At 39.6% G+C, this 22,945-nt stretch overlaps 1 protein-coding gene across 4 annotated transcripts in view; it reads left to right on the plus strand.

Annotated features, from left to right (window-relative positions):
- ptpro (protein tyrosine phosphatase receptor type O) overlaps positions 1-22,945 on the plus strand; it is a 201,047-nt gene that overhangs the window by 131,672 nt on the left and 46,430 nt on the right. For 3 of the 4 annotated variants that reach the window (XM_050036266.1, XM_050036267.1, XM_050036268.1), the window contains exons 2-3: positions 19,424-19,685; positions 21,571-21,726. The exons of the other annotated variant lie outside the window; for it this stretch is intronic. In XM_050036266.1, the coding sequence (XP_049892223.1) occupies positions 19,424-19,685; positions 21,571-21,726 (418 nt within the window). The remainder of the gene's footprint in view (positions 1-19,423; positions 19,686-21,570; positions 21,727-22,945) is intronic. 4 annotated transcript variants of the gene reach the window in all.

The raw sequence follows: 22,945 nt of genomic DNA on the forward strand, positions 1-22,945 counted from the left end.
ATTTAAATATCTAATTAATGGCTCAAGTTTTGTCATAATAACCTACTGTTGTGGACTATTCATCTCGGGAACTATGTTATTCTCATTTTGAGTAATAGCACTTGATCAAGCCTTTTCTATTATTCCACATTACAAAATAAATACTAAAAAAAGTGAACCTATTGGTCAGAACAGAGAGATAGAAATATGCGCTGGTATCGGATCGGTATCGGGTCGAAAGTGAAAAAGTTGTATCGCAGCATCCCTACCACATATCATGCCAACGTTAAACGACGGCTCTTTTCGCCAGTGTCTGACGCAGCAAGTCACTGCCGAAGTGCCAGATTTCAGCGACTTCAGAATGAGATTGGGTTGCGGCCACACAGCACCACAAGGAAGGGGGCCACCTGGTTTGTATGGGTCACCAATTTAAGGGACCATTACCAAAATTTTAGGCAGACATATACTGAGATTGGCCTCAAAAATCCAGTGAACAGAATTTGAACATGGGAGACATCTTAAATATTCGGTCTGTAATGATCCATCTGAAAATTCAGTCACATGTTGTGACATGTGACAGACGTGCACCCGTTGTCAGGTACTGTGCAGCTTCCCGTCAGAAGTTTACACCAGAGGTGCATTTGTCAGCACTGGTCAGCAAGTGATTGTGCTGTGTCTCGTTTTCTGTTTAGATAGCATGGGGTAATAATCAAGTACATTATATCATATCTAATATTTTACATCTTGTTCATAGTAGATAATTAGTGTGATTTCCTGACAGAGTTGTTCACGGAAAAAGATCAGACACTATCACTGCAGATCGTAGGCAGTGGTTTTGTGGTGCTTCTGCAGCTGAACACAGATGATATGATGATACTGATTTTTTAATTTTTAATTTTTTAATTTAATTTTTAATTTATATACTTTATTAATCCCCGAGGGGAAATTCAATTTGTACTTTGTCTGGCACATTGGCTTTCAACATTTCTTTTTATTTTTGCTGGTGTGAACAGTTTCCTCCCTGCTTCCTGTCTTTGTGCTAAGCTAAGCTAACACGTGGTGAACCCAGCTCTCTGCTGTAGCTGAATACTCTCTGGTGAAGCTCCACAGTTTAGTTGTGTAACTTTGTTCAGTCAGTGAAACATCATCTATTTGTGTGTGTGTGTGTGTGTGTGTGTGTGTGTGTGTGTGTGTTGGTATCCAGGCAGCAGTCTGAAGAATAAACTCAGTGTTTTCTCCTGCGTGTCTAATTCACTCTGATTAAACTCTGGCTCTCATGCGATCCTCGCCTCTAATCGCAGCCTCACTGGGACCGCTTCCCTCCGTCTGTTAACTCACCAGACCTCATTGATTATATCCCCAGATTATTAGTGCACTTTCACATATGGGGATTAACCCTGACAGTGATAATCCACACAGCACTTTTTAAACTGTCTGTGTGTTGGAATATCAGCTACGTTACACAGCTGTGTGATCGTCTGTATGTTTTTAACCTCTCTCCGGAGGACGTGAAGCTTTTATTCACACAGATTTTGTACTTAATAAATTATAATGCTGCTGAGTGACACCTAACAGTGGTGTTAAGAGGCTTACAGCAGGATTAGGAAGATTACTGCCTTTACAGTACAGATGTTTTAATAGCTATTGTTTGACTTCATTAGAACAAAAGACAAAAACCAGGAACCTTGAAACCGACCTTAAAGATTTATTTGTTTACTACAAATACGAGCTGTGAATGGTGCTATATGAATAAAGATTTACTTACTTACTTACATTTATGTTATTTTTATGTGATGTGTAATAGCGCTGACACTAACAGTAACAAGAAATCTAGCAGAAATTAAATTTGTTTTAAGCAAACACCTTTTGGACAGTCAAAAAAAAAAAAGCCCCCATTCCCCTACATTTGTGCGTTCCCGCGAGGGGTAGTGGTGTCCCAATTCCTTTTTGCGTGTAGGGGTAGGGGGCATAACGAAGGGTAGTGGGTATGAAACTAGCCCTTCTGAGCGAGGGATTTCAGTTGCTGACTTGCCAGCGAGGGATAGACGTCGCCATGGCTACCACTGAGCAAGAGACGGGGAAAAAAGTTCATACATAGCTAACGTTACCGTCGTCAGGTTGCTTTTAGCTAGCTAGCTAGCTAGCTAGCTCACACTATCTGGCGTCTGTCATCTGTCCTGTTCTGCAAAATTGTCTAATTTTTCACAGTACGATAACAGGCCAGCTAGTATAACTATGCTGCCTCGTAATGTTAGCTGGTTAGCTAGCTAGCAGAAGTCCCCTGTCGTCTGTCGTTCATCAAATGAAGCATGATGAATGCGCCAAACGCTCAACTCAACCGGAGACTCCATTGTAGATGCTGGTTGGAAATGTAGATGGCTCGCAGCTTACTCCATTGTAGATGCTGGTTGGAAATGTAGATGGCTCGCAGCTTCCTGTTTAAAATAGTTATGTATGCGTGAACGTAACTGACGCGGTGACGTAGTGAGTGGCGTCCCAATTCCTAGGGAAAGATTTCAATCCCTACCCCTCGTTGCTTCATTTCAAGGGCCAAGGGGTTGTGGGCCTACCCCTCGTTGCTTCATTTCAAGGGCCAAGGGGTTGTGGGCAATAGGGTAGGGCCAAGGGCTAAGGGATAGTGGGTAAGGGGGGTATTGGGATTGGGCCTTAAGGTGCTTTCAGACCTAGAGTCGTCTCCTCTGGTCTGAATCAGGGACTCATGTTGTTCCAAAGTTGTATAATTGCCTAGAGTTGGTTCGTGTTCTCACGGCAGCATTTACAAGAGGACCAGATCAAATGCCTTGTGTGAGAAAGCTGCTCTTGATTGGTCAGAATTTCCATGTGGGAAAAATCCAGGAAGTAAAGCAAACGTTGAAGAAGAGTACACTTGCAAGATAAATGTGACACTTTCTAATGTCACAATGGAGGGACAACTACGCAGGTTGATTTTAGCGCTGCTCATCGTGGACTATATTGCTGTCATTGTTCATTTTAGTCAAACCATACAGTTTGAAAACGAGGCGCGGCTCCAACTAGAAAACAATGTTTTGATGCATTGGATGTGCTGAATGTGCATATTAAGGCAGTACAGGAGGAGGTGCACATTAATAATCCTCCAGGACTGTAACATGCTCATGTTTAACCCAAACAATGTGTCATGTGACTGCAGTTGCTTCACATCCAGGTCGGAACACCTTCTCACCACAAACCAACCGCACCAGAGTTCCTTTGTAACCAGAAGAAGGTCTCGGTCCGGTTGTTTTGGTGCCCAAACGAACCGCACTGAGGGGGCAAATGAACTTGAGTTCGATTGAACCGAACCAAACAGGGCAGGTGTGAAAGCAGCCTTAATTCTCTCTTCAATCTGGCCTTCAACTGAGTAAACTGAGATGTGGTTAAAGAATGTAGAAATTCCCATGAATGCACTATCTCAAAAATCTCTTCAAATGTGGCACAAACGTCCACTTGGACTCGTGTGACCCCACAAAACATGTTTTTGGCCGTCACATTCACTCAAATATCTAACCGGATAAAATGATGAACTGAAGACATATTAGATTTAAAAGCTCAAAGGTCAGCTTCACTGTGACATCATAATGTTCTGCATAATCACTCAGTGTCATATCTCAGGAACAGAAGGGGAGACATTTGGTCAGATACTGAATCAGTGACTCTAATCTTGAAACTGTGCTGATTGTGTAGATCTTTTGCATCTACTGTCTTCTCTACTGTCATCTCTGTCTCAGAATTTGTAGCTTCAGCAGCATCAATATTTGAAGCACTGTCTACTGTCATGGCGACAGATGAGTCTGGACAGACATGAATATAAACTGTAACTGCGACTGGTTCATGGAGGTAGACAACCGTGAGGTGTTCATTTTAATTTTTTCCTCTTTTTTGGCCAAACTTGATTTTTAAGGTTAGTTTAGGAAAGATTTGACGTTCAAGGAGGTGGTGAGATCGTGAGAGGAGGTCACATTGTTTGCTAAATGAAAGAGAGAGCTGTCAGTCATGTATTGTAAAGCCTGAGGAAATGAAGTCTGTCACCAGAAAACACCTCCTGACCCTCACCAGGCTTCACTGAGTAGTGTTTGTTGCACTGCTTTTAATCAGCTGAAAGACACGACTGTGAAAAATGTGTTCACAAAAACAACATGGAGTTGTTTTTTTCTTTCAATAAGAAATCTGAGCACAACTGCTGTTCAGTTGTAGCTCTGCAAACAAGACTACATGTTGTGAGCTCAGTCTTTTATTCAACTTATTGATTTATGTGAGTGTTGAAGTTTACTCTCCGACTTATATACAAAACTGGGCCAAACTTAATTTCGGTGACTGATGTTTGAGCAAGTGGTGTGTTCATGTCATTAGATTTTACAGCAGATGATCGACTGCTCAGCTCTGCTTTGTGTAGAAAACCACATGACGTCCGTCTCACCAAACCTCATTGAGAAGAGTGAACGTTTAGCCGTAGTGTCGCTCTGCTGTCAGCGAGCCCTGAAGTAGGACAGAGGAGTGCTGTAACATGCAGTCAGTGTGGACCCGCTCAGGCTCATTCATAGTCTAATGGACTCTGGAGGTCCCCGTCCTCTCCTGGTTGGCGCTGTCAGAGGTCCNCCCACCCCCCCACCCCACCCCACCCCACTCTCTGCTCATTCACAGGGTCAGATACTCCATTCATTCATCAGCAGAGCTGAAACACGCCTGTGTGTGTGTGTGTGTCCTCATGAGGATAATGTTGGTTTTCATTTCTTACTTTACAGATTAAGAATGAAGATTTCTGAAGCTCCATTTAGTCGCTTTCAGTGCTGCAAAGTACAGTACAGTTACTCAAGTACGGTACTTATGGGGCAAGTTGGGTGTTTTCCAAACTGGACCCTATTTCGTCTCGTTTTTGTGTCTAAAAAGAAGGAAAACCATTTATGAACTTATGAACAAGCTCCAATGTAACCACTCAGGGCATGTTCACACCGTCACTTTATGTCCATTTAAAGTGTTTGTTTTTGTCACTGACAGGCTCAGATTGTTATTATAAGTGTCCGACAACATTAAAGAAAGGATCCCTACAGAGATAGATGTTGTTTTGCTTTGTTAGTAAGATCGTCGGTCTCTGTTTTATTGATACAGAGTATATATTGAGTAATCCTTAAATCCATAAAAATCCTTTATTTTCTTGTTAAGAACAAAAAAAGATGTGGTTGAAAGCCTCAAACCATGTCTCTTTTTTGTGAAACACTTTTATCGTCTTTTGATAAATAGAAAAATGTGCTGTAGTTTCAATATAATTTGTATTTTCCTACACCAAAAGAGACAGGAATTTAAATTTCAGGCCAACTTTAGAAACTAGTTAAGATGGTACATTTTAAAAAGATTTTCTCAGTGTAAAGGTCCACAGCACAGTGGGGTTGTCAACGAATATTCTAAATTTGAATTTAAATTCGAATTTGAAAAAAAAAATGGACCTTCGAATGTGAAAATTGATATTCGATTGTGGAGAAAAAAAAACACTGCAGCTGTCCTCTTTGCGAGTGGGTGCTGGTCTGGGCCGCTGCACTGAACGCAGAAGTGCTGCTAAGCGCAGCGCACCGTAATTCCCGCGCGAGCTGGAGCATTTCCGTTCACATCAGACGCGCATTTCTCCACGCTGGTCAACAAGCGGTTCTGCTCCCAGCTGTTGACTCCGTCACCCGGCTTGACACATTCGCTCGTGGCTCGCACAGAAAATAGACCAGACGCCAAAATGATCGCTGCAGGGCGCGAGCCGGCCACGGTCCAGCGCTTCGAGGCTATTCACAGTGCTTCCATGGGCGGTGTGGCCACGGGTCAGAGAGGGGGGGCGAGCGAGAGGTCCGCGGTCATTTATAACGTAATGTTATAGATAATTGTTTTATGTGTTTTAATGTGTAGGTATGTAAATGTTTTCAAAGACGTTTATGTTGAAATAAAAATACCTACAAGTAGTTATGTTTCCTTGTATTAATACATATACAAGTATGTTTCCTTGTATTAGTTTGCACTCTTGTGGACATAATGTGAAAAAAGAAAATATTCAAATGGTTCGAACCTATGAGTTATTTTTAGAAGGAATATTCGAACGTCATTTTTGAGCAATTTTGACAGCCCTGCAGCACAGATAGGCAGTCCAAAAATGCATCCGAGGCACCCTGACGGTAGTTAAAAATCCTTTATTAATATATGGATAAACCAACACGTTTCGACTAGAGAGTCTTCATCAGGGTGGATAATGCATTGGAAACAGGTGTGCAGTTTAAGAGCTAATATATATTGGTGTAGCCCCACTAGACAAAATAACACATTGACAGAAATTGCAAATGACGTAAATGTATACTATAAATAATTAACATGTTTAGTAACAAGAAAAAAGGTTCAATGCCAAATAAACAGAAAGGAAACAACAAGGAAATAAAATCAGAATTGATATATTGTGACAAACCTGCACACAAAGTGGCAGAAACTGAAAAATATAAGATATATACAAGGACGAAAAACAATATGTGTTTTTAAGTGACTCTTTCCCCCATCCTTGAAGAGTACCTGATTTTTTTTTAGTACTAACTACAACATAGCCTTAACCTGGTGCAGCACTCCCTATTTTTTCTAGATTTCAAGTTATGTTTTGTTTTATTTCAGCAGGTACCTGTTTTTTCTGACATTATCGCTGTCGTGACAAGGGTTGCAGCGGTATACTGATTTCAAGGTATATCCAAACATGAAAACTGACGGTCATCATACCGACTTTTTACACATACTTCCTTTAAAAAATGGTTTCAAGTTTCAGTTATAGAAATAAAACATCTGTTCAACCACAATAACCCTTCTGTTTTCATTCTTTAAGGGTCATCCTTACTGATAGTACCAATAATTATTTTGTAATACCAGGATACCATAAAGCTGTCTTTTGTCTGCTCTAAAGTAAACGTAGGATTTTTTGTCTTAGATTTTATTTTATTGTCTGTATAAATTCTCTCAGATCATGCGAATATATTCTGGTTTCCTTGCGTATCACTCGCAGCTCTAATGAACCTGTGAATAAACAGTTTACGGGTGGAGGATAACATTAGCATACAGTCCCCGCTGCCCCGGAGGCTCCCTGCTCTCCACTGTGTCCATGGTAATCCTGGAATCAGACAGACATAATAAGCATCTCCTCCTACCCCAAATGTGTTTCTCCTTTCATCTCTGTTGCCATGGCGACAACGGAGCAGCCATGAATTGAATGAATCGGTATGGATTTTTTTTTTTCTCTGTGTGAGCCGAGCCCCTCAGGACGACGTCTGAAAGAGTCTGTTTATATTTCTACAAGATATCCGTCCTTCACCTCTGACCCACCGCTCACTGAGCAGTAGGTGTCTTTTATTACAGTGTTTACTACAATGGAGCCGTGAATACTCACCAGAGCACCCAGTGTGGATTAATCTGCTGCTGAAAATAGTCCCCAATACATGCAGTGTTTCCTCCTGTTTGATAAACAGTAGAGGAGCAGCTCAGACTAGCCTGATGTGCTCTCTCCTCTTGGTTCTGGTTAACAGCTGCAGAGTTTTGAGTAGCTGAAGTCTGTCAGTGTTGTTTTTTGGGAGGCCAGTAAAAGTGCGTTATAGTAGTCAAGTTGCCATGATCAATTTCTCTTTATCTTTTTTATTTAGAAATGGTTGTACCTTAGCGATGTTTCCGTTTCTGAGGTGGAAAAATTCTGTTTTCGTCACCTTGTTAATGTGGGACTTGATGCTTAGATCTGAATCAAGGATCACTCCAAGACTTGTCACCTCAGATTTAATTCAGGGAGTTAAATTCCCCAGATAATTTAGCAGCATTTCTCTTTTTGTTATTGCAGGATTTCAGTTTTGTCTTCATTTAACTTCAAGAAATTATTGCTCATCCATTGTTTATTGCCAAAAGACAGGTAGTAATGGAGTTTAGGGCTGCAGCATCGTTTGGTTCAGCTGAGATGTGCAGTTGTTCTCATTGAGCCAGACAAAAATTGCAAAACAATTTATACTTAATCTCCTTAAAGCAATATTTGAGAGCAACCAGACTAGCATCACCCGGGTTGGCAGGAAGATATAATTGCGTATCACCTGGACAATAAAAAAAATCCATCATATCTGCTTATTTTGTGACCAAAGTAAATATAGAAAAGAACAGGACCCAGAATCGAGCCTTTGGGTACACCAAATCTGTCAGTGCATTGTTGACTTAGGTGTTTTCATGGCTTTTGTTGACAACAACCTAATGATTAAATAATGCCACACTTTTCCTTTACAATGAAGAGAAAAACCTCAGCAGAAAGCAGCGTTCTCTCCACAAATAAAGTCAACTAACCACTTGATTTTATCAGTTAACTCTCCTACTGCCATCTGTTTCTTTAGAGCTAGTAAATATGTCAGTAACACACCTCACCTCCTCCTTCTGTCTCACTTCACATCTCTCTCCAAATACCACTGCACGGTAATTAAAGCAGAGTGGCGGCTCGGCATTTTTAAAGGCCAGCAGAGGAGAGTACAGGACTTTATGAGCGTGAGCAAGAATCAGCAACCTTTACAGAGACAGAGAGACTGAAGAGGTACTGAGATGTTTGTCATCAGCGCACCTGAAAGAAAAAGGCAACTGAAACCATAAAAAATAAAATATGGAGAGGTGTTGTTGAAAGAGGCGAAGCTTTATGGGCTGAGATCATTGTCAGAGGGTTTTACAGTGATGGAGGCGTCACTCTGAGGAAAAGAAAGAATACCAGGAGTTTTATCAGCCATTGTGAAGACAATTTACGTGTCTTTTGGCGGTTTAGTGAAGCTGTAAGAATAATTTTATTCAGATGATGGCTTTTATTTTTATTTAATTCTGTATACTACAAATTGTACATACTTTTGATGACATGACAAATTAACAATTAATTGTATTAGTTGATGGAAACAGTTGCCACAGAGTCAAATTTCAGTTTAACATTCAACTCATGCAGTTGACGCTTCACTAAGCCCCTTAGTTACTGTTGCTACGGCACAGTGAGCTTCACACTCTAGACCAGAATCTACAAAGGTCACAGTCTTACGGTAATATCCTTGTTACCATGATAACAAATTGGTAACAAAATTAAATCCAGCCTGGGGGTGGCGGACTCCACCACTAATAATAAAAGCCACTTTATAATAGGGCTGCGCAATATATTGAAAATTTAACTTCATTAACATCAACTAAGAATTTTCCTAGTCGACCAATAGTCATCATTTAGGGCCATCAGTCAACTAGTCGCCTGCATGTTTCTGATATGAATGTAATTATTAAATGATATATTTTGGTGGTTTGAGTTGAAGGTGTGAGAGAGAATAGTATCAGTAACATTGTTAACACTGTGCTACATTACAGAGAAATACAAAACCGTACTAATGAACCTTCATTAATATAGGCCTATATTTTATCTACAAGTGCACGTCACACACTGAGCGAGCCGCCTGTTAATGACGCTGTGGGCTAATGGGCATGTAGCTACTTCCATGTTTCAGATGATACGTCATGTTTGTAGTCGACCAATGAAGATGAGTTTACATATCACCTTGGGTTCGTCCTTCACCTTCTCAAAATGATCCCACACTTTGGATTTCCTGCCCGACATGTTATTAACTAGCCTGTGGAATAACCGCAGGTACCAGCCCTGGACATTAGGGGCCGCACACATGCTGCGTCTTAAACCGCCTGGAATACACAAGGTCAGGCGCTGGGCGCTACTCTTGTGCCTTTTTGAGCCAGCTTTCAAGAGCTCGGCTGCAGGTTGCGTCGGAGGTTGCTAAGCAACCTTAACAAGCATCGTATAGCCTGTCCATGCCTCTAGCTTTTTGAAGGATGAATCTCTTGAATATGTTAATAATAACTAATAGAACACCCATTTCACCCTTCGTGAAATGGGTGTGGTGTACTATAGATGCACAGATAAATGATGTGTGTACTTTATCATGGACACCCTCCCAAGGTTCCTCAGGAATCTCCTCTCTCCACATTCACTTCAGTTTAGAGAGATTGGCCGCAGGGAATGAATTCGAGCACATATAGATGACATCATTCCTTTCAGGGTGGATACTGGCTCAAGGAATGTGTCCAAAGGTGAATCAAGTGGCAATTTAGGAAACTAAGGAAATCTGCTGCTGACAAAACTATGAGTCTTTTAGATCTCTAAAGAGGTGTTGTTGAGGTAGGGCAGATTTTCCAGATAACTGTTGAAAAGAAGCAAAAGTGTTATATGTAGGTCTTTGATTGATTTGATGCCCAGGGTAGTCCAAATTGTAAATACACAATCTATAAAAGATGGAGGAAAGGCATGATTTGAGGTTATTGGGGCCGATTGTAAAGACAGAGAATCCTAACCACATGAATTCAGATTTAATTTTACAGTTAGAATTCAAACTTTAACAGCCTTTTTTGCTGTCATAGCATTGGTTTCTGTTGTCGTGTCCACACTGTGTCCCGACACGGAGCTCACAAACAGATAAATCACCAAGTTTATCTGTTGACAGAAATATATTTTCAGGATTTAGGTCAACTCGTGTAACAGTGTGTTTTTCTGTGTGACGAGAACGAACAAAAGAGAAATTCAGAGTGTGTATCATGTCTTCACCCTCGGCTGTCTTCACCCTCACACATGTAGTATAGAGACCAAACCCTGAGTCCATATGATGTGCTCTGAGAGAGAATATTTCACATTCCTAAACGTCCTCGTGGTGATGTTTTTGTGATCACTCCCAGCATGCGTCTCTGCAGCACGTTTGCTGGGTTTCACTATGTGACAGTCAGATTAGAAAAGTGGGTCAGAATCTCTGCAGATGGATTATCTCCTGATCTACAGAGGAAGAGTTGATAAAAAAAACTCTTTGTTTGGTTTCATAATGTGTTCATGGGTTTCATGTGTTTGTTACTGATATGACAAATACTTTAATCCACTAACAACACTCCCTTTAATCTCCCTGGAAATGACTGTACAATACACAAAACTCCTGCTTCCAAATATTCCGACTGTAACATCAAAACGTTGTTAGCCTAGCTTAGCACAAAGACTGGAAGTAGAGGTAAACTGGTAGCCGAGCTCGATCAGAGGAGAAGAAATACAACTTAGAACAACTCCAGGTCTGTGGCCTAATGTCAGTGTCCACACTCACAGGGTTTAAGATAAGTCCACATTGGCTTCGGGCTGTCACACAGTCAAATCAACTGCATGAGAGCTCTCTCGCAGACATTTTGAGTAGGGACGCATGATAATATCGGCACCTCATTGATATCGGCTGATATTGGTTTCAAAATGAAAATTGGAATCAGCACATCATTGGTTTCCAGTATCAATGTCCCAGTGACCTCAAAGGAGTACTTCCTAATTAACAGTGCCTTATCTTGTTAGTGTTGCTAAAGTTGGTCAAATTTGTTGCCATATCAAACTACAACCATTATTAATCACAAATAAACAAGTTTCAACCATAACGTGATCAGGTTTTGGACCTTGTCCACTTTTGTGCCAGGATCAGCTGCAGACTGACTTGGCAGAGATGGCTGCCATCTTGTTTTTACATGGATTAGTGTACTGTGCTCTTACTACCACTAGATGGCACAAAAAAGTGTCCATGAACGAGGACAACAGGTCTAAGTTTAAGTAGAATGAAGTATAAGGTCAAGTAGACCCAAAATGTGATGTCCTCATGTGAGGTCACAGGGTCTCAGGAGGATATATCGGCATATCGGATATCGGCAAAAAATCCAATATCATGCATCCTTAATTTTAAATCCTTTGTGCACACTTTCCGTAAGTCTGTATTTTTGCAGACTTTGCCCTAGGAAATTACCCACAATGCATTGCGTTCTGACAATAAAGCACAGGGTTACCAGGGGAAGGCCAGAAAGGTAAAATAACAACAAATGGTAAACAAATATGGAGGGACCAACCCCAACACCTTAATGATGCTGTTTTGACAACAGCAAGTAAATGTTCAGATCACACAGTCACTCGCTTAATAGTCTTTTCTTTTAAAGAAGTAAAAAAAAAAAGGCAAATAAGAACTCCTCAAACCCTTTGCTAAGTCCAGGTTATGCGATTTACGACTAGCATTGCAATGGTACGAGATTTTCACAGTATGATTGATCACCCGTCTATTACAGAATTTATATTATTACCAGTCAGAATGACCCTTAAGGAATAATTGTTGGTTAAACAAAAGTTTTATTACTCAAACTGAAACCATTTTTAATGAAAGTACGTGTAAAAAATCTCCCCTTTGAAAATAACTAAAGTAAAGGGGAGATTCTCAATCCAGGTGATCTTTGTTGTTAATATCATAGATAAGCAAATATACACAATATTATAACTTTTATATCACCGTATACCTTGAAACAGGTATAATGCTGTAACACATGATACAACTAATAGCAAATTTCTGGAATAATAAAGTAGTTCTGAAATAGAGAACAGGTTGATATGGAAGTTAGCATCGCCCTGGTTCCCTCGTCAAAAATCCAATGGGATTTTTCCATTGGATTTTGGATTATTGACGCAAGTAAGCTCTGTGGCAAACAAATGTTTATGATACAATATAATCTTCACAAATTAACGTCACGCTATGATTTGATGATGAAGCCTACATGCAGTCGCCAGGAGTAAAAAGCTAACGTTAGGCTGTAAACGAACTACACCACGGTTGCATGTCTTAACGTTGCCTCCATAGTACGACTGTAAAGCAGTGGTCGTCATGGCGACCTACTGTAGTCTCGTTTAGCCACCTGCTAGCAACTACACACATAAAAGCTTCAAAACTCACTAGATGGTTATTTACTGACATGTTCTATGTCATAAAACAAATCATTAAAGTCTCTTAAGTTTGTTAACCACAGATCTTTTCTCAGGCATCTAACCAAAACCCCATCCCAAAAATCCATTGACATCAAGATGGGGGAAAAATGTGAACTCATGTCTGGATTCTGGGACTCATTTCTGTGGCACTCTTTTAAGTCTCTGAGAGTTCATGGTTTCGAGATTAGGATTGGACCAGTCATATTTACGTGTTGTTTGTTGTTAGCTGGAAAATCAGAGTTCAAACCTGGTGACCCTTAAAGGGAAATTTCGGTTTATTTCAACCTGTCTCCTATCGTCCTAAATTTGTTTCAAGTGACTAGTGACATAAAAATAATAGTTAGCATGTTAGCCGTTAGCCTAGATACAGCCGGGGTGCATAGTAGCGTCAGACCTGTTAAAACGTAAGTGAACGGGCAACCTTCAAGTGCAAAGTTAGTCCACTAAACAAGCTTTTTTTCCACAAAGACCGCCTCATATCGTTAGGATAAATGTCAGAGAACATATAGAAAACGACATGTAAACGTGTTGTCTTACCTTACCGGTGTGCTGCCATGTTTGTTTACCATCTAGCTCTGCTTTCCAAAGCGCGGCCTTGAAGTATGCCCGTTCACTTACGTTTTAACAGGTCTGACACTACTGTGCGCCCCGGCTGTATCTAGGCTAACGGCTAACATGCTAACTATTATTTTTATGTCACTAGTCACTTGAAACAAATTTAGGACGATAGGAGACAGGTTGAAATAAACCGAAATTTCCCTTAAAGTGATGGGTTTAAGCATGAATTATGGTGTTTTATTTTCTCATTATTATGATTGTTGTCTATTGATTTATAGTAGACTGAGTTTGTGTGATTATGAGAACGCTTTCTTGTAATTGTGACTTGATTGCATTTTCAAAATGTTTTCTTTTCTTGTGAATATTTTGTTATCATCAAACAGTTTTCTTGTGATGTGTTTGTTTAAAGACAAATTTGTTTCTCTCTGTGAGATTCAGTTATTATGTTGAGCGCTGAGACAATGAGCAGATTAATTGATTGGTTGATTGACAGGAAATTAATGAACTGGTGTCACTGAAGCATCTAATGACGGAGAATTTATTGCAGTTAACGTTGATAATTTGCTCAAAGGGCCGAGAGCTAATTGATCGGTATGCAATCATTGGATTTTAATTGTTATTTTTGTGAGTTTCCACCGTCATGTCCAACACGTCCTCTGACGTCCTGTGATATCATTTCTCTTCATTGGATTGAGGCTGCGATCAGCCGCTCAGAGAACACATTATTATTATTATTATTATAGTTATTATTAGAGTTCCTATCAGGAGTTCATGTTGTCACCTTCATCCTGTCAGACAGACGACGCTCAGCGAGGAGTCGACTCTCCTGCTGTCAGATTTAATGAAACACCAGCTGATATCATCAGACTGAAAAACACCTGAACAGGAAATCAGCTCTCTGCGGCTCAGATCAGCTGATATCAGATAAAGAACTATAATTCATCTCCAGTTATTAAAATCAATACTTTCCCAGAGACGTCGTGTTTTATTGATCGTGGCCTGCAGTGAATATAAAATCAATCAAACTGCAGGACGTCGTTTGACACAGACGAGTCTCAGAGGGTTATATGTGATTTATTTTAAGATTTTTAACATTAAATAGGGAATATGAGTAACCCAGTAAATACACAGGGCCAGTGGGTGGATCAGGGTGCGTTCATAGTGTGGTGTCCTGTTTTTAAGGCAGATCAGGGACGATGACAGATGTGATGTTGGGAACAATGACACCACACATGATGGATATTCATCACACATGCAGCTAAAACACATCTGTAAGGCCAGAGGCGGGTGTCTTTCACTCTATAGACTAATTTTAGATCATTAGTTCGTCAGCATTTCTTTGAGCTCTTTTTTCTATTGACGGTCACTATCTCTGACTGCTAGAGCTGGAAATGATTAGGTTAATATTACATATTTAGGGTTATAATGTAACTTCTACATATAAGTAATAGGGCTTGGGCGGTATCTATTGTTTCATACCTTCAGACTTTCCTAAATTTCACCGAGGTGTACGACGGTATATGACCGTATTAGAGGGTTGTGCAAACCCACCTCTTGGAGTCGAGTTGACTGGTGACTTGAAAACCGCTGCCGTATAGTATGTACATAATGTAAATGTTGACTCATTTTTAACATGATGTTAGCAATATTTAAAAGACACTGTTAAAATTTAAAGAATGGAAATGAACAAATCCTGTGGCAACGTTGTGTCCCTAGGTTCTCACTTTAAGAATAACTGATTGGTGTGGTTTCCAAAGTAGAGTACCCAGTGTGTCCGACAGAATTTGAATCTCTGTGTCCTCTTGTACCATTTTGTGTCAGCTCTCTTAATTCAGAGGTTTCACGGGTCCATGAACGCAGCACGGGCGGAACACTACGTGAGTTCTTTTTTTTTTTCTTCAGCAGCAGTTTGTGTTTGAGAGTTTTGAGTTGTGGGTCGGATAAATTATCAGTCGATCTGATCAGATCGATGGATTAGAGGAGCAGCTGCTGCAGTTTGAAATTTCACTGTACCTGACATTCTGCTGCTCCGTCTGTGCCCAGAGAACGCTCTGCGCTCCCAGAGTGTGGTGCAATGAATAACCAGCAACAGTATGAATGAACGGCCCAGTTACAATACAGCAAATTTCCAATCAATCAATCAATTTTGCCTCACAGGGCTTTACAGCATACGACATCCCTCTGTCCTTAGGACCCTCACAGCGGATAAGGAAAAACTCCCCAAAAAAACCCTTTAACGGGGGAAATTTTAAGTTACATTTTCAGTAAATACACAGAGCCAGTGGGTTGTTTTAGGGCAGTAGTGTTGACGACCTCCAGCAAATACATATAGTAGATGCATAGTATAGGAAGGTATGGAAGTGATGACTGTTTACAGCAATTACACAGACCACATGGGTTGTGAAGTGCGTATAGCAGTGATGACTCACGCAGGAAATACACAGAAACAGTGGGTGGTACTGGAGAACAGGGACATGTTCTCAGTAATGGCACAAAGCCTACGTGTGGTTCAGGGAATGTAGTAGTGATGACTGTTTTTACACAGAACTCAGAGGACCTCGGAGAGCGGTTAATTTCCAACAAATACATAGATTCGGTGAAACCTTGGAGAAGTAATCTGACAAAGGGGTATTTCTGGAAGCCTGAAGTGAGTTAAGTGGTCCCAAGAAATACACAGATCCAGCTAACAGACAGGTGACATTAGTCAGCGACGACTGTGAACGACTGCTGATCTGTTGTGGTTACTGAAAATCCATCAGGCTCCTCGGTGCTGAGGGTAAACAGTGATTTGGTTGCAGAGGTCAGTGAGATGACCTTCGTGGTCAGACTGTGGTGAGGGGGGTTTGAAGGGTGTTGGCTCTCAACAGACAACATCCTGCAGAGATCCAGTAATTAGACGGGGCCATGAGGAGCCTCAAATCTGTCCTCGTTAAAGAAAAGATTCAAGAACGATGCTGAAGAATCCAGGATAGCTGGGGTGTGTTTAATTCCTGGAAGCCGTCATGTTCTTCCTGTTAACTCACACTGAGATCAGATAAATAAACTTAATTGTTTCAGCAGTCAGAAGTCACCGTGTGACTCTTTAACGAGAACAGACATCTTTTGTGTTTTATGTGACGAATCAAAAGACGTGTTTACATATGTGTCATGTTCAGTGACTGTTGTAAAACATGCGCGTATGTGTTCACTGTCAACTGGGAAAAAACAGTGTTCAAAGGAGCTGTAGGAAGCATCAGCTACCTTAATATCTAAAATTCAAACAACAAATACATAAATAACACCAACTCTTAATCACTTACATTAATAATTAACTCCAGGCTCTTATACTAATTAGACTTCCTGTAGATGTTTCAAATTAAAAGCCTTCCAGGAACTTATTGAATCCTTTGTGCAATGTTTTGAATGTTTCTTTTTCACCTGCTGTATGCAGTGTGCTAAATAAGCTTTTATTACCGTCATTATTATTGATCAAAATGTGTACAGGGTGAGAAGGTGATTACTTTAGAGGGGGAACATTTTCTGCCCTTTATGAAAATCTCTTTTTTCTAAAAATATATTGAAACAGAACCTCAAACAGTGTAAAACATGAACTCACAACTCGTCCATTGTGAACCAGGTGGTTTCTTGTGTTCAGACTGTAAGCAGGAGAGATGGAGGTGACCTTTTTGGCGGTGCGGTCTATTAAATGGATCTGAATGATTCATGAGTCTGACTGTAGGAGATTATTTCACTGCTCATCTGGAAATGTATTAAATATTACAAGAATTTTTTTTTAAGTATATTATGAAGTCGGTGCATCAAGAGCTTTATTTCAAGAGTATGGATTTTTTTTTTATGCTTTTTGCTGTTTGTTTTTTATTTTGTTTTCAGGAACAGAAATGAAACAAATATGTTCTCAAATATAAAGAGTTTCTTGTAGAGCTGAAATGATAAATAAATAAAAAATGAAATGATTAATAATAGATTAGCATTTTGATAATTGATGAATTGTCAATTGAAGTTAAATGCAAAGATTTATTGGGTTCCTTCCTTCGATATTTATAAAGTGAAAATTTTGGGTTTTGTCACTTTGGACTCTTAGATGTACTTTTTTTTTTTGGGCATTTTATGGACAAATAATACATTTAAATGTGAAAGAGAAAAATTCATCTGCATATTAATTGAGTAACTTACTTTACCTCACCTCACCTCACCTCACCTTACCTTACCTTACCTTACCTTATTATTTGACTTACTGTGAGGAAGTTTGGGTCAACACTTAGAAAAGCAACTTATAACCATTATACATCCTTCAAAGGACAGTACACAGTGTGGGGTCCAGGGAACACACCAACACACTGTTTTTAAAGTAGGGATGCACCGAAATGAAAATTTGTGGCCGAAGCCGAATAATATTAAACGCTTGGCCGAATACCGAATATCGTTGTTTAGTTTTTCATTAGTTTTTGCAGATGAACCCCCTCCAGATTAGTGTTGTCACGGTACCAAAATTGGATCCCACTGTACAATACCAATGAAACTATCATGGTTCTGAGTAGTATCANNNNGAACGGCTCGTTTCTCCTCTGATACGTCACATACCTGTGTTCGGCTGGCTCGGCCGTTCAGGTACTTCTGGGCCGTCCACACGCCAAGAAGAGGATATTATTGGAGCCGAATTCTCCGTCTCCGGTAAGCCGATGGCTGCCGTATTTGACAGGAATACATTCCTGTTTGTGTCTGTGACCCCCGTTCAACCCACAATCGGTGGGATTCGCCTTTCGTTTCTGCTGCTGGTTGAAATCTGTAGGCTGTTCGCACAGTGTGCTGAATGATTTAAGCCTATTTTGCTGCTCAAAACTATTTTTAGTCGCAAATGCGAGTGCAGTGACGGACAGATCGCCACACTGCCGACATTTTACTCCGCGCGTCACGGCACGCTGTTTGATTGCGTTATCAAAACACGCCGCTATTATTCGGCGTTGCTTTTAACTTATTCCACCGAATACCGAATGTGTGTTTTTTTGCAATATTCGGCCGAATATATTCGGTTACCGAATATTCGGTGTATCCCTATTTTAAAGTCTTGTGCATTGAAATTTCTCGATCTGGTCAAATTTAAAACTGCAATTATTTAAAACGAGAAATAAACTACTTCCGGGAAACATTCAAAAAATGTTTTGTGACAATTTAATTTAAAAAAATGTGTTCGTGCGGCTAAGAGTCTTTTTGTGTTACAGAAGTGCATATTTATTCTGTAACACTGGGAGGCACTTGGACTGTAAATAAACTGGGTTTATTACGTATTTATTTAACTGGGTGGTAAATAGACTGGATAGTTTTGTATTAGTTGTAAATAAATTTGGGAATCTGTTGAAATAATATGTGAGTTAACAGAAGAAATGTAAGAAAGGGTAGGAACACTTAAGTTTTACTTCTACCTACTCCTTTTCGGACACTACTGTCTTTGTCTTGTTTGTTTTTTATTATGTTTTATCTATTTTTGGTTTGAAATAAAGTCATTCGTTCATTAATCAAGCCAGTCACATGTAAGGTCTTCTCCTTAAGTATGAAACGTCTCTCCATCTTTTAGAGGTGTTGGTGGAGGTTTGCTGCGTGCTACAGATGGAATGCCACTCATCTCCCGACAGATTAATATTTAGTTCTGCTTCCCATTGTGATAAATACTTTTCACATTTTCAATGAAACTTTAAGGAAAAGACATAAGGGTGTTTAGCACAACCAGTTTTATTTTAAGGAAACTTAAAGTTGGACTTAAGGAAAATTTTTAATTTAAGGGTTTTTGTGCAGCTGCCGCCAAATTTTGTCTCTCCTGGTCGGGATGTTTGTACTTTTCCTAACATGTCTTTACCGTCAACTATCAGATCAATATTGAATATCCAAACCTTATCTTCTTTTTGTTACATAAGGCTGAAACTTGAGATTTGTCTTGAACTCCCCACCACACACTGAAACTCCAGCAGATGTTTTTGACTTCTTGAATTAATGGTACAGATTTATTTTGTTGTTGTCTTCATGTCCCAGTTCATGACGGACACTTTCTTTGTGTTTCAGAGCGTGTTGGCGTTCCAGTTGTCGGTAAACGATGACGGACTGATTGTGGTGGCGCTCGAGAGTTCGGACCTGCAGGAGAACGCCACAGCGTACGCCGCTCAGATCTCCGGAGAGCCTCGACCGATCCTGGTTCAGTTTGTGAACACCAGTGAGCCTCTGCTGTTCAACACGTCATATCATGGTCTCTGCTACACTGTGGGGCTACTGGTTAAACTGGGACAGAGCTGGTCCAGACCTGTCAAGACTGTGTCTGTGCTCACACGTAAGAAACTGGAAATCTCTTAAATATGATATAAGTTTTATTGTAGAAGAGACAAAAGGAACATAATAAATAATCCACGATTATTCTTTTATAAACAGTTATTTATTTCATAACCAAACTACTCATGATCAACATAAGATAATTCCTTTTGTCTTCATATAATTGTGCAGTATACTATTTTAATGTGAAACCTTGTGTTGGTACATACATAGAAAATAAATCTCAAAATATTTTACCATAAAATTCCATTAATTTACCCATTCATTTTTTAGTAATTAAAAATGTAAATTCAATTTTAAGGGTAAAATTTGAATACTCTTAAAAATGGCTAGACGAAAGCATCCCTTAAGTCATACCTCGAGAATTGACCTTAATTTTTCACTATTTTGAAGTGTTTCAACCTCTTTAAAAAATACCTTAAACTGGTTAGACAATACATTAAAATCTTAATATAATATATGATTAAGCCTTAAATTTACAATTTGAAAAAAGGATTTGATTTCTTCTCTTTAAAGTAGTGGACAAGTTAAGGACTTCAGCTACCGATAAGTTTCAGGGGTTTCAGGGTTATGTTCAGTTATTATGGGTAAATTAAGATTAATCTAATGTACTTTAGGTACTTTAGTTTTTTTTACACTTTAAAACTAAATTCCTTAAATGTATTAACCCTAAAATTGCATTGATTTATCTATTAATTGCTCTGTGGTAAGTGTTTTATTTTATTATTTTTGGCTTAAGGTGTAAAAATCCCTTAAAAATTGTCCAAACAACGTGAAAGCATCCCTTAATGTATATATTTCAAAGATTAATTTTTTTTTCAGTTAACTCTTTGGTACATTTTTCAACCTCTTAAAGGGATAGTGCACCCAAAAATGAAAATTCAGCCATTATCTACTCACCCATATGCCGACAGAGGCCCTGGTAAAGTTTTAGAGTCCTCACATCCCTTGTGGAGATCGGCGGGTGGAGCAGCTAGCACACCTAATGGCAGACGGCGCCCCAGACTAATGTCCAAGAACACAAAATTGAATCCACAAAGTATCTCCACAGAGAAGCAGTCAGAGCTACAGGCTACAGTGAGGCTAAAAACAGAGTTCACATGACGTTTTTCGAAACAACTTTTTATGTCGGGGCTGCAGCACACTTGGATCACTACGGATGAGCAGTATGGAGATACTTTGTGGATTCAGTTTTGTGTTCTTGGACGTTAGTCTGGGGCACCGTCTGCCATTAGGTGTGCTAGCCGCTCCACCCGCCGATCTCCACAAGGGATGTGAGGACTCTAAAACTTCACCAGGGCCTCTGTCGGCATATGGGTGAGTAGATAATGGCTGAATTTTCAGTTTTTGGGTGCACTATCCCTTTAAAAACGCCTTAATCTGTGCAGACAATGCATTTCAAACTCCTTAATATATCATGGTCGTTGGTTTATTCATTCAATTTTTGTGATTTTTGCTATTCATTCATTCTTTGGATGAACTGTACAGTTCCAAGGTTGTTTTTAAATGTGCTATATAAATAAATTTTGACTTGACTTGACTTGATTAATTGGAATCCTAAATTGTGATTAGACCTTTAATTTACAATTTGATTACAAAGTTTTGGGTTAATGTAAACATTTTTTGCCTTAAAATCCATTAATTTAACAATTAGTTGTTCTGTATTTGAGTATTTGAATATTGTTTTTATTTAAGTGGTAAAAAGTATTGTCGTTTCATTCACTATAAAACTTAATCCCTTATATTTCATCACTTTACTTTTTAATAAAGATGTAATAAGATTTTAAGAGAATTTAATGTTTGTGCAAAAAATTTCATGTGAATTTTTATAATTTTAATGTAATATAATCCAGACGTCTGAAGTGTGATCTCTTCTGTCTCCTCAGAGCCACTTCCTGTCCGCAGTGTCCACATATCGGACTATAAGGAGTCTCCAGAGACAGGCGTGGTGTTTGAAATCGAGCCTCCGGCCGGAAACATCTTCAGCAGAGTCAACATCAGCTACACAGAGGGACAGGAGCGACGGTCGATGCTCTATAAAGGTACAAGAAACCGTCAGTAAACAGGAAATACTTTCACTTTAATAAATGTAATAAATGGTTATTATACAACAGTTAGTTCCGGCCCTGCAATCTGATTGGTCGAGAGACAGTAAAACCTTGATGATATTGGAGTACAACATCACGGTTATTTCACTGTGTATGTATCACTCCGCCTCACAGCTGCTTGCAATCAACAATCAAATCAAAACTGACGGTTAGTGTCAGTTAGGTCAGCAGTTGCGTTGTAGGCTAATTCATTCATCCACTGTCAAACAGCCAAAAATGTGGATTTATTTCCTAAAATAAGTTTTGAATTGAACTATGAATGGTCATCAGAGGAAGATGAGGGAGAGGAGAAGCTGAATCCATCTGAGCACACATCCAGGTTTGTCAGTGTTTCATCAGCGGAGCTCAATGACTTGGAGAAAAGCAACATACTGTCAGATCAGAAGGCAGAGTCGGCTGTGCCTGTGAAGCGACAGTCCACCATGCAGTCACCATGAGACTTATTTCACCGGCTGCACAATTAATGGAAACGTGCAGATAAATGTGTGTAAAGAGTAAGTGCCTGGCGCACCATGTCTGCGTTACATAGCAACGGTGACAGCGGAGTCCTGAGGGAACTATTTTTGTTGGCGGAAGACAAATAAAATGCTTAAATGATCTATTTTGTCCTCATTTTTCAACATTTCTTAAACAGCCTTGCTTATTTAACTGTTATTTAACTGTTGAACTGTTGAACTGTTGCCTGCGGCCTCGTGCCTACGACTGAATCACAGCTGTGACGATATCACAGTACAACATCACTCCCTCTCGTGTGATATTGCTTAAATAACACACTGTGAGGTTATATTTTCGCTGGCGTTGGTCTGTTTGTTTGTCTGCAAAATAACTCAAAAATGGATTTTGATGAAATTTTCAGGAAAGGTGGATGATGGGACAAGGAACAGATGATACAATTTTGGTGGTGATCGGTTGAAGCGAAGTGGATAAAATAATAAATAAAGTCTATCGTCTGACAGCCTCAGCAGCAAGTCCAATTTCTAAAGACAGTGAAAATAGCGCCATCTGGTGGCCGGACAGCACGTCTTGTTCTACTCGCTAAATATTGTTGTAATTCTAAAGTTGAAATTAATGTTCTGTGATGGAAAAAAATAAAGTGAAAAATACAGAAAAACATATTATATTCAAAATAAATACACCACAGTGTCTCCATGGT

The sequence above is a fragment of the Epinephelus moara genome, chromosome 23 (assembly GCF_006386435.1).
Source record: "Epinephelus moara isolate mb chromosome 23, YSFRI_EMoa_1.0, whole genome shotgun sequence".
Lineage (NCBI taxonomy): Eukaryota > Metazoa > Chordata > Actinopteri > Perciformes > Serranidae > Epinephelus > Epinephelus moara.